Source organism: Salmo salar, chromosome ssa09 (assembly GCF_905237065.1).
Source record: "Salmo salar chromosome ssa09, Ssal_v3.1, whole genome shotgun sequence".
Classification (NCBI taxonomy): Eukaryota; Metazoa; Chordata; class Actinopteri; order Salmoniformes; family Salmonidae; genus Salmo; species Salmo salar.
In genome coordinates this window covers 21,060,248-21,073,030 of record NC_059450.1, presented here as the reverse complement: position 1 = coordinate 21,073,030, position 12,783 = coordinate 21,060,248, and the positions used below count along the sequence as shown (strand labels likewise).

Below are 12,783 nucleotides of genomic sequence, written 5' to 3'. Positions count from 1 at the left end.
GGCCTACACCATCATTCAAAACAAATCCTCAATAGAACAAATTAGTTGAGCTCATATTAGTTGTTTAATAGATATTATTTTGTCATTTTCAACAAATCTATGTATTGGCATAATAGGGCAATATTTCAGAGTGGTGAGTTTGTGGACAATTTGCAAGAAAACTGATTATGGAATGAGAAGAAAATGTATGCTACAATTTGTGTTGAACTGATAGTTTGTTTACCGGTAGGCACTCACTTTATTGAATGTGGACTAGATATCACATTATCAGTGATTTAATGGCCCTACCATTTTTTAAAGCTATATTACACATTAATAAACTGACATAAAATACAAATGAACATTCTTATTATGTAATTATCCAATCCTATTTAGGGACAGATGAGGAAAAATCAAACATGCATTATGCAAATATATTGTAAGTAATTTTCACTCTCTGGGCCACTAGCTTTTCCACAGTGAATCCTTTTTGGGACAGCCCTTTGATCAATCCCCTCTTCAGTTGGGGCTCTTGGTTCCTCCCACACTGCTTCCGCCTTTAGCAGCTTTTGGCTTACTACAGGAGAGGAGATTCCCTCCCGCCGACAACAGGTTGCTGTCACTACAGATACCATGTTATCCTACTCCCGGTGTCTCACCCGGAATTTCGGTCGTTCTCTCTCTGTCATTCGTCAGGTAGGCATTAGATAAATGGAAAACTTTCACGCGGAGCCTCATCATGCTGCGGCCAACGTTGAGGTCTAGGTTAGCGAGAGGTGTAGAAGCGCCGCCCGTTGAGCAGTAGGCCGCGGTAGGCCTTCACATTGCAAGCCAAGGACAGCATGACACCCGATTCCCCGGCAAGACATTGGTTCAACCCGGTATTGAATTCTAAAGCAGTATCTCCCATATCATTTCATTATAGCTAACATTATATTTGGTTTCACGAAGTTGGCTAGTTAGTCAACCAGTGGTTTATTTCGCTATCAAGCTACGATATGTTGAGGTCATTTGAGAGTTTTGGCTAGTACACAGCTATTTTTGTGATGATAGACTGTTGTATTTTGCCTAGTTAGCTAGCTATATTTTGAACAAGCTATGTTCTTTTTTTATTCAGATTTGACATCATATTGACTGTCCAATCTTTGCATAACTGGATTAAACAAACCAGTCGAACTCTCAAATACACAGATAAGACAGCTCTCTATCAATCTATTTTCACTTGGTTATATATTTAGTCATAGTAGCTAGTTATCCCCTAGCAGTCTGTTTGTATAATAGTGTATGCCTACATTGTTTCCATGTGTTGAAGTCACCGATTGGTACAACACGCATACATTAATGGCGCTTTCAAGACAACTGTGAACTCGGTAAAAAAAAAGAAAGAAAACGAGGTCAAATCATGACCTCGGTGGATTTTCAGGTCTCAGGTCTGAGTTCTAGAAAGATGCCCAAGTTTCCCGACATGGAATTCCGAGTTGGATGACCAATCAAAACAATTTTTCCGAGTTTTTCTCCTAGTTCCCAGTTGACTTGAACGCTCGGAAGTCGGAGAGTTCCGAGTTCCCCAGTTTTTTTCAACGTGGCAGTAGCCCTCCCCGACCACCAGTACTGACCTTTGACTGGTGAGGTACAGTATGTCAAAGTCTGTCTGTCAGACTGTTTATGTGAACATTGTAAACATGGTCCTTGGTAACAAACACCTGTTGTTGATTTTATGCATTTTCACTCCCTCGTTTTAGAAGGGGGGATATAACATATGCATATGATATATATTTTGAGTTGTTTAATGACCACTTTATATTGATAGCAAACAGGTTACTGTTCTCTTTGACAGGGAATCAATGTGTCTGCACGGCGGGCTGTGCCAGGTGAGTGTTTTGAAACTGCATGTTAATTACAGTACCCAACTCTTTATACTGAACAAAAATATAAATGCAACATGTAAAGTGTTGGTCCCATGAGCTGAAATAAAATATACCAGAAATGTTCCATATGCACAGAAAGCTTATTTCTTTAGAATTTTGTGCACAAATTTGTTTACATCCCTGTCAGTTAGCATTTCTCCTTTTCCAAGATGCACCATCCACCTTACAGGTGTGGCATATCAAGAAGCTGAATAAACAGCATGATCGTTACACAGGTGCACCTTGTGCTGGAGAATAAAAGGCCACTCTAAAATGTGTAGTTTTGTCATACAACACAATGCCACAGATGTCTCATATTTTGAGGGAGAGCACAATAGGCATGCTGACAATAGGATTTTTTTTTTTTGTTACTATACGTCGTTTTAGCGAATTTGGCAGTACGTCCAATCGGCCTCACAACAGCAGACCACATGTAACCACGCCAGCCCAGGACCTCCACATCCGGCTTTTTCACCTGCGGGATCATCTGAGACCAGCCACCCGGACAGCTGATGAAAATGTGGGTTTGCACAATAAAACAACTGTCAGAAACCGTCACAGGGAAGCTCATCTGCATGCTCGTCATCCTCACCAGGGTCTTGACCAGACTGCAGTTCGGTGTTGTAAATACTCACCTTCGATGGCCGCTGGCACGCTGGAGAAGTGTGCTCTTCACTGATGAATCCCAGTTTCAACTGTACAGGGCAGACGTATGACATCGTGTGGACGAGTGGTTTGCTGATTTCAAAGTTGTGCCATGGTGGCGGTGGGGTTAAGGTATGGGCAGGCATAAGCTACGGACAATGAACACAATTGCATTTTATCGATGTCAGTTTGGATGCACAGAAATACATGACGAGGTTCAGAGGCCTATTATCGTGCCATTCATCTGCCGTCATCACCTTACCTGCACAGATCCATGTCACAAAGATCTGTACAAAACTTCTTGGAAGCTGAAAATTTCCCAGTTCTTCCATGGCCTGCATACTCACCAAACATGTCACCCGTTGAGCATGTTTGGGATGCTCTGGATCGACATGTACAACAGCGTTTTCCAGTTTCCGCCAATATCCAGCAACTTTGCACAGCCATTGAAGAAGATTGGGACAACATTCCACAGGCCACAATCAACAGCTTGATCAACTCTATGTAATGCAGATGTGTCACAGTGTGTGAGGCAAATGGTGGTCACACCAGATACTGACTGGTTTTCTGATCCACGCCCCTACCTTTTTTAAGGTATCTTTGACCAACTGATGCATATCTGTATCACCAGTCATGTGAAATCCATAGCCAAATGAATTTGACTGATTTCCTTATTTAAATTAATTTGTATTTTTAAATGTAACCTTTAATTTAACTAGGCAAGTCCAGTTAAGAACAACATGCTCAATTCTTATTTACAATGATGGTCTACACCGGCCAAACCTGAACGATGCTGGGCCAATTGTGCGCCGCCCTACGGGACTCCCAATCAGGGCCGGTTGTGATACAGCCTGGATTCGAACCAGGGTGTCTAGTGACGCCTCTTGCACTGAGATGCAGTGCCTTAGACTGCCGCACCACTCGGGAGTCCTATATGAACTGTAGCTCAGTAAAACATTTGAAATTGTTGCATGTTGCCTTTTTATATTTTTGTTCAGTGACATTTGAGATTCTGCACTAGAACTGAGTACTGTTGTCATCTGTCCTGCAGGATCGTCAGCTAGCTGTAGTGTCACTGTCAACAACCCTACGTAAGTATTATAGCTACACCATTGACCTGTCTTCTCATTGGAACATTGCTTTAGCTGTGTTTTAGCCTTGTATTATGCAGTTCTACTTTCTCTATTGACTGTTTTTTATTTGTAGGAAATGTGAAGCCAGGTCCAGTGTCTTCCAAATCAGATACTTCAAGACATCTGTAGCTTGCAGTATGTATTAGCCTGGACTCCCATCCGTTTATTCGACCTTTGTGATCTAAGCAGTAATGTGATTCTGTGTAACACTACAAGAGTTGTATTAACCTTTCTCTGTCTTTTAGGGAATGAAGTCATCACAGTAAAGACACCTGCATTTGCAGAGTCTGTCACAGAGGGGGATGTGAGGTGGGAGAAAGGTACAGCAACTTACATGTTTGTCTCTGTGTTTCTTGCGCTCATTCAGATGTTGGTTGCAGCCAGGTAGATATTTCTGTTTGCCCCGCTTAATGCAACTCTCTCTTTACAGCGGTTGGTGATTCTGTCAAAGAGGATGAGGTGGTTTGCGAAATTGAGACGGACAAGGTATTTAATGGTCGCTGAATCACCTTTTGAACTGCCATTTTCACAACAGCTTTATCTAGTAAACTAACAGTTGACTGTAGATGGTTAGAATAACAGACCCGCGGAAAGTTTGATGTATCATGCATGGTCCTTGATGTTTTGTCTCGCTCCACAGACATCTGTGCAGGTGCCGTCTCCTGCTGCTGGGGTGATTGAGGAGCTGCTGGTCCCTGATGGGGAGAAGGTCGAGGGAGGACAGGCTCTCTTCAAACTCCGGAAAGGAGGTCAGTACCACTGAGTTTACCATGTCTATGGTAGGACCACATAAGAAAATCTTCTAAATTCAAGACGCATGGGAGATGTTGTGTTTACCGAGCTATTAGATTATACTTGCACATTATACTTACTTACAAAGTAAACACATTGCTATTGTCTAGTATTCATTTTGCCTAATGTATTCTTATACCTTTCTCTCCTCAGCTGTTGCTGCCCAAGCTGCAGAGGCCCCAGCAGCAGCAGTAGCAGCTCCTCCACCCCCCCATGCTGCTGCCACAACTTCCTCTCCTGCTCCCTCTGCAGTGGGCCCCATCCCTACCACTATGCCCCCAGTGCCACCCATCCCAGGAGCTGCGATCTCTGCCACACCAGGTTAGTCTGTCAGCCACTCAATGAACTCAATGTCAAGTGAGAAGTATTTAGCCAGTCCAGTGTGCACTGTTGATTATGGAAATAGGATAAATGACTTGGCCCTTGCCTGTTGACAGTGACACTTGGTAATGGCTAAGAAGAGGTGGCGTGGCACTAACAACTCCTGTACACCTGTCTGTCCGGTACAGTTTCAGCCATCAAACCCACTGCTGCTCCTGCTGCCCCAGCCGCTGTCACAGATGGAGAGGGTAAACCAGTCAGGACAGAGCACAGGGTGAGGCATCATAATCAGGAATACTGCAGTAAAGGAACCACATTATTCTTAATATTCACAATGGCTCAGACCATAGTGTTGGTAGAGTATACAAAAACGCTGTCTGATAGAATGCATAGCTGTTGTGATATTTTCTCTTAAGGTCAAATATTTCTGTGAAAATTCTTAAAATAGTGTTTTTTTTGGGTTGTTGTTTTGTTTCTCCTATTTTCTGTCTCAGGTGAAGATGAACCGTATGCGTCTGAGAATCTCCCAGAGACTGAAGGAAGCCCAGAACACCTGCGCTATGTTGACAACATTTAATGAGGTCGACATGAGGTAGGCAATAACAGAATAGTTGTCCTACATTATCAAGCCCTATCTCTAGTAACATTATTAGATAGGAAATGGGTCTTAACCTCTATGGGCTAGGTGGGACGCTAGCGTGCCACCCGTGGTGCACTCCATCAACAGCAGGTGCATTTCAAGAGCGGCAAATTTGAATCCAAATAAATGTCAAAATTCAAATTTTTCAAACATACAACTATTTTACACCCTTTGAAAGATAAACATCTCCTTAATCTAACCACGTTTTACGATTTCAAAAAGGTTTTACGGCGAAAGCATAAATTTAGAGTATGTTAGGACAGTACATTTATAAGAGTTGTGTGTAATGTTTTGTCAAGTCAAAGACAGGGTCACCAAAACCATAAAACCAGCTAAAATGATGCACTAACCTTTTACAATCTCCATCAGATGACACTCCTAGGACATTATGTTAGACAATGCATGCATTTTTAGTTCTATCAAGTTCATATTTATATCCAAAAACAGCGTTTTACTATGGCATTGATGTTGAGGAAATCGTTTCCCTCCAATAACCGGCAGTCAAGTCAGCGTCACAAATTAAATAATTAAAATTAGAAAACATTGGTAAAATATTATATTGTCATTTAAAGAATTATAGATTTACATCTCTTGAACGCAATCAACTTGCCAGATTTAAAAATAACCTTACTGGGAAATCACACTTTGCAATAATCTGAGCACTGCGCCCAGAAAAATACGCGTTGCGATACAGACTAGACGTCATGTTGGGGAGATCTAAAATCGAAAATACTATGTAAATAATCCATTACCTTTGATTCTCTTCATCAGATGTCACTTCCAGGTATCACAGGTCCATAACGAATGTAGTTTTGTTCAAAAAAGCTCATCATTTATGTCCAAAAATCTCCGTCTTGTTAGCACATGATCTAAGCCAGCCGGACTTCTCGTCATGAACGAGGGGAAAAAATATATTTCCGTTCGTTCAAACATGTCAAACGTTGTATAGCATAAATCATTAGGGCCTTTTTAACCAGAACATGAATAATATTCAAGGTGGACGAATGCATACTCTTTTATAACGTATTGGAACGAGGGTACCCAACATGAACTCGCGCCAGGTGTCTAATGGGACATCACCGTTCCATGGCTCTTGTTCGGTCAGATCTCCCTCCAGAAGACTCAAAACACTTTGTAAAGGCTGGTGACATCTAGTGGAAGCAATAGGAAGTGCCAAAATATTCCTCAGCCCCTGTGTTTTTCAATGGGATAGGTTTAAAGGTAATACAACACATCAGGTATCCACTTCCTGTCTGAAAATGTCTCAGGGTTTTGCCTGCCAAATGAGTTCTGTTATACTCACAGACACCATTCAAACAGTTTTAGAAACTTTAGAGTGTTTTCTATCCATATATAATAAGTATATGCATATTCTAGTTACTGGGTAGGATTAGTAACCAGATTAAATCGGGTACATTTTTTTTATCCAGACGTGCAAATGCTGCCCCCTAGCCCCAACAGGTTAAGGGAGCTGATTACTCATCCAGAACATATTAAACATTACCACTACACTTTCAGTACAACAGATTCACTCATATAAATGTATACATTTATATTAGGGATTATGTGTCCTGTCTAAAATGAAGGTGTCTAGATAAAGTAAGGTCAGAAGTAAAGAAATGCTATTCAAGCTGAGGCCATACAGACGATGGTTATAGATTGGAATCTGCTCAATAGGAAATGCTTTTTGAAGCCAGATCTCCTCTTAAACGATGGAATGTAAATATTTGGTCCTAATATTGGTGAAAACAAAGATAAGATTTCTTAAAACAGGGGCTTTATTAATTTACAAGGAAATGACCCCTGTGCTAAAGATTACACTTTGAAGATTTATTTTCCGTGCAAATGTGGGGTGTCAGCTTTCAGCTATTCAGGGGTTTCTCTGCATCCTGATTGAATTGGCATTGATGGTCTGGAGGAAAACCTCCAGGCCTGGGCTCATCTATAGCCGAAGGAGCAGTCAGACCAGGAGACCAGAGCGTTTCCTGGGGCCCACAGAGACCTGCGCTCTGAGTGGACGAGACCAGAGCGTCTACTGTGGCCCACAGAGACCTGCGCTCTGAGTGGACGAGACCAGAGCGTCTACTGGGGCCCACAGAGACCTGCGCTCTGAGTGGACGAGCTGCTTCAACTGATATGGGTTTTTATGACAGGCCAATAAGATTTAGAGGGTTTTTGAAAGTGAAGATTTTTATCGCTTCTTCCCTCCTTTCTCAGTGTCTTGGGAGAGGCTAATGCCGTTAGCGAAGAAACGTTAGTGTTTAAACCAGGTTAGAGACAGGAAAACAAACAAATAAAAAGAGATACAAGAGGCCTTTTTCATCATACAGAGGAAATTCAAAAGGCACTCGCACATCTGAGCAATCTTTTTGCAGGTCCTCATTGTGGTTTTATGGACGTGTTTAATGCGTCTTATTTATACACTTTTGTAGTGTTTGTGAAATGCATATTGTTATGTTTGGTAGCACTTATTTCTTTTTCCTTGGCCTCCAACCCCTTTCCATGCGTGGAACGGATGTGGGTGGGGCTAGGTCTACATAGAGGTGCTGATTGAAAAAAATTCACAAAAGCTCTGACGATACGTAAGCTTATTAAATATCAGTGATAATATCAAGAGCAGTGTGCGGTTTCCTTTTTCCTTCATCATACAGAGAAGTGAGCGATGGTGAAACATTAACCCAGTGTCAATAGCACTCAATCACCATGACCTGGAGAAGCTGAACTTTTACTGAAAAAATTTAGTATCGTTTTTTTTTAAAGTTTGGTTGAAAAGATTGAGTGTAATGCATGTTTGCGATCAATATGAGAGCCTAATTCTCTCCACAGCAACATCAGTGAGATGAGAAAGGCCTACAAAGACGCTTTCCTGAAGAAACACAACATCAAGCTGGGCTTCATGTCTGCCTTTGTGAAGGCTTCAGCATACGCTCTGATGGAACAGCCTGCCGTCAACGGAGGTGGGCTCTTTCCCAGAAGCTGCTTTACTTGTCATATCAGTCTGAATAAGGCAACACACATTTTGTATCCACTGGTATCAGGCGTATGTGGTTAAGTTGGTTAAGAACAAGAACGAGATTTACATAGACAACCGTACTTAGTGTGTACTCCACTAATGCCTCTCTGGCCAATTTTTAAACTAGCCACAGTCAAGAAGTGGTTCATCTTCACTCATAAAATTGTCTGTGGGCCCCCTCCCCACAGACACAAAAACGCTGTATGCTTCAAGGAAGTGAATCATAGAAGCCAAAGCAGACTGTTCTCTCAAATGGCCACCCGGCAAGTGATACCGGAGAGCCAGGTCTAGGTCCAATAGCCTCCTTAACAGCTTCGACCCCCAAGCCATAAGACTGCTGAACAGTTAATCAAATGCCCCCCCCCCCTTTGTTTTTACACTGCTCCTACTCACTGTTTTATTATCTATGCATAGTCACTTTACCTCTACCCACATGTACAAATTACCTCGACTAACCTGTAGCCCCGCACATTGACTCGGTACCGGTATCCCCTGTATATAGCCTCATTGTTGTTTTATTGTGTTACTTTTTATTTTTAAAAATGACTTTAGTTTATTTCGTAAATATTTTCTTAACTCTATTTCTTGAACCTCATTGTTGGTCAAGGGCTTGTAAATAAGCATTTCACCTGTTGTATTCGACGCATGTGACAAATAAAATTAGATTTGATTTAAAGTTTATTAGTTAATACAGTATTTAAAATGTTCAAATCCCTTTCATACCGTTTCTCTTTTTAGTCATTGAAGACACCACCAAAGAGATTGTGTACAGGGACTACGTGGACATCAGTGTGGCTGTTGCAACACCGAAGGTAATGCCGATGGTTGGCTACTCACATTGAACACTTTTACAACAGGGCTAATATACAGTACCAGTCAAAAGTTTGGACACCACCTACTCATTCAAGGGTTTTTCTTTATTTTGACTATTTTCTACATTGTTGAATTATAGTGAAGACATCAAAACTATGAAATAACACATTTGGAATCATGTAGTAACCATAAAAGTGTTAAACAAATCAAAATATGGAATGCTGCATCAGATGACCTGACCTCCACAATCCCCCGACCTCAACCCAGCCAACAAGTGCTCAGCATATGTGGGACCTCCTTCAATACTGTTGAAAAAGCATTTCTCATGAAGGTGGTTGAGAGAATGCTAAGAATGTGCAAAGCTGTCATCAAGGCTAAAGGTGGCTACATTGAAGAATCTCAAATATAAAATATATTTTAATTTGTTTAACACCTGTTTTTGTTTACTACATGATTCCATATGTGTTATTTCATAGTGTTGATGTCTTCACTATTATTCTACAATGTAGAAAATTGTAAAAATTAAGAAAAACCCTTGAATGAGTAGGTGTGTCCAAATTTGACTGGTACTGTACATGAACCAAAACTCTGAATATCTAATGTGTCCTGTCTCCCAGGGCTTGGTGGTGCCTGTTATCCGTGGAGTGGAGAGAATGAACTTCGCTGACATTGAGAAGACCATCAACGAGCTGGGGGAGAAGGTAAGATAACATGGATTTCGCTGTACTTTATGTTTGGACTTTGTGCATTCTCTAAGTTGATGATGTTGATTGCAGGCCCGTAAGAATGAGCTGGCTGTGGAGGACATGGATGGAGGAACCTTCACCATCAGCAACGGTGGCGTGTTTGGATCCATGTTTGGCACGCCCATCATCAACCCTCCGCAGTCTGCCATCCTGGGAATGCACGGTATCTTCGAGAGGCCAGTGGCCATCGGGGGCAAGGTTGGCTCTGTTCTGTAGACTTTGATTTTACTCCATATATTGTAGATTCATATCTCAGGAGAACCCCTTATCATAAACTCAGCAAAAAAAGAAACGTCCCTTTTTCAGGACCCTGTCTTTCAAAGATGATAATTCATAAAAATCCAAATAATTTCACAGATCTTCATTGTAAAGGGTTTAAACACCGTTTCCCATGCTTTTTCAATGAACCATAAACAATTAATGAACATGCACCTGTGGAACGGTCGTTAAGACACTAACAGCTTACAGACGGTAGGCAATTAAGGTCACAGGTATGAAAACTTAAGGACACTACAGAGGCCTTTCTACTGACTCTGAAAAACACCAAAAGAAAGATGCCCAGGGTCCCTTCTCATCTGCGTGAACGAGCCTTAGGCATGCTGCAAGGAGGCATGAGGACTGCAGATGTGGCCAGGGAAATAAATTGCAATGTCCGTACTGTGAGACGCCTAAGACAGCGCTACAGGATGGACAGCTGATCGTCCTCGCAGTGGCAGACCACGTGTAACAACACCTGCACAGAATCGGAACATCCGAAACATCACACCTGCGGGATAGGTACAGGATAGCAACAACAACGGCCCGAGTTACACCAGGAACACACAATCCCTCCATCAGTGCTCAGACTGTCCGCAATAGGCTGAGAGAGGCTGGACTGAGGGCTTGTAGGTCTGTTGTAAGGCAGGTCCTCACCAGACATCACCGGCAACAACGTCGCCTATGGGCACAAATCACCGTCGCTGGACCAGACAGGACTGGCAAAAAGTGCTCTTCACTGACGAATCGCTGTTTTGTCTCACCAGGGGTGATGGTCTGATTCACGTTTATCGTCGAAGGAATGAGCGTTACACCGAGGCCTGTACTCTGGAGCGGGATCGATTTGGAGGTGGAGGGTCCGTCATTGGACTGAGCTTGTTGTCATTGCAGGCAATCTCAACGCTGTGCATTACAGGGAAGACATTCTCCTCTCTCATGTGGTACCCTTCCTGCAGGCTCATCCTGACATGACCCTCCAGCATGACAATGCCACCAGCTATACTGCTCGTTCTGTGTGTGATTTCCTGCAAGACAGGGATGTCAGTGTTCTGTCATAGCCAGGGAAGAGCCCGGATCTCAATCCCAGTGAGCACGTCTGAGACCTGTTGGATCGGAGGGTGAGGCCTAGGGCCATTCCGCCCCCCCAGAAATGTGCGGGAACTTGCAGGTGCCTTGGTGGAACAGTGGGGTAACATCTCACAGCAAGAACTGGCAAATCTGGTGCAGTCCATGAGGAGATGCACTGCAGTATTTAATGCAGCTGGTGGCCACACCAGATACTGACTGTAAGTTTTGATTTTGACCCCCCCCCCTTTGTTCAGGGACACATTATTCCATTTCTGTTAGTCACATGTCTGTGGAACTTGTTCAGTTTGTCTCAGTTGTTGAATCTTATGTTCATACAAATATTTACACGTTAAGTTTGCTGAAAATAAATGCAGTTGACCGTGAGAGGACGTTTCTTTTTTTGCTGAGTTTATGTGGAATAGAGACAGGAAGCAGTATTTGTCTCTCTGAAGCTCCTCTTCCTCTGCTGCAGGTGGAGAGCCGCCCCATGATGTACGTGGCTCTGACGTACGACCATCGCCTCATCGACGGCAGAGAGGCGGTCACCTTCCTGCGTAAGATCAAGACTGTGGTAGAAGATCCCAGAGTGCTGCTACTGGACATGTGAGCCAGCCTCCCCAGAATGGCTAAACAAACCAACCTACTGCCCTTCACACGCAGCAGCTATACCTGCCTGATTAACCTAAACTGCAGACGTTTTGTGTTGGTTAACTAGGCAAAGGGATACTTGAATAGACCAAAAGGTGCATTGGACTTATTGCATGGGCTGAAATGTTGAAATAATTGATGCTAAATGTTGTGTGTCTGGGGCAGGGAGAGGGAGAGGGTGTTGTACATCTCAAAGCACCATTTGCTATTTTCTACCTACAATAAATATTTGTCAAATAATTGGAATATAAATGGCAAAAAGTTGCATTAAGTATTTTCACTGGCCTTTTCTGAGATAACAATTGTAACCTATCACAAGATGGACTGTGAAAACACTATATCCTAAGATGTACAGGTTATTGATGCTTTGTTACACTGATGAACTGACTGGGTCCTGACATCTCATTCACGCACACTCTTAAAATCTGTTTATGCTGTGTAAAAAAACAACTATTTAAAGACAGTTTTTAAACCTTAATCTTAACTATGCTTTTTGTTTTCTGTTTACACAGACACTTCCCTTTTTTACAGAATGCTCTCAATGACTGACGATAAGAACAATTCAGAAACCAAGTGGCTGGTGTGTAGTGTAAAATAGATATTGCCAGGCTTTAAAAGAAATGGAGACATTTAAGAGACTGAGAAGACGCCACATCACTTACAAGTCAGGAAGTGACTGTCTGAGCTGTGGTAGAAATATAGTCATAGACCAGGGTTAAACAAACTCGGTCCTGGGGCCCTACCTGGGTGCACATTTTGGTTTCTGCCCTAGCACTACACAACTGATTCAAATAACCAACTGATCAAGCTTTGATTATTTGAA

The 12,783-nt window shown here is 42.4% G+C and overlaps 1 protein-coding gene across 2 annotated transcripts; it reads left to right on the top strand.

Annotated features, from left to right (window-relative positions):
• The first annotated feature begins 493 nt into the window (after window positions 1–493).
• Window positions 494–12,438, top strand: LOC106611056 (dihydrolipoyllysine-residue succinyltransferase component of 2-oxoglutarate dehydrogenase complex, mitochondrial). Of its 2 annotated transcripts, none has more exons than XM_014210901.2 (15): window positions 494–675; window positions 1,817–1,850; window positions 3,583–3,622; window positions 3,738–3,799; window positions 3,910–3,984; window positions 4,095–4,150; window positions 4,305–4,413; window positions 4,610–4,777; window positions 4,966–5,051; window positions 5,272–5,369; window positions 8,244–8,374; window positions 9,169–9,242; window positions 9,861–9,944; window positions 10,020–10,187; window positions 11,785–12,438. In XM_014210901.2, the coding sequence occupies exons 1-15, from the start codon at window positions 613–615 to the stop codon at window positions 11,917–11,919; spliced, it is 1,383 nt and encodes a 460-aa protein (XP_014066376.1). In that variant the 5' UTR covers window positions 494–612; the 3' UTR covers window positions 11,920–12,438. The 2 variants fall into 2 exon arrangements, with proteins under 2 accessions (XP_014066376.1, XP_014066377.1); XM_014210902.2 differs by having other exon boundaries at window positions 613–860.
• The last annotated feature ends 345 nt before the right edge of the window (window positions 12,439–12,783 follow it).

Excerpts from the sequence above, each read along its gene's own strand:
- LOC106611056 (XM_014210901.2), top strand. The coding sequence starts at position 613 with ATGTTATCCTACTCCCGGTGTCTCACCCGGAATTTCGGTCGTTCTCTC. Across the intron at positions 676-1,816 it reads CTCTCTCTGTCATTCGTCAG|GGAATCAATGTGTCTGCACG; the intron begins GTAGGCATTAGA and ends TCTCTTTGACAG. Across the intron at positions 5,370-8,243 it reads TTTAATGAGGTCGACATGAG|CAACATCAGTGAGATGAGAA; the intron begins GTAGGCAATAAC and ends TTCTCTCCACAG.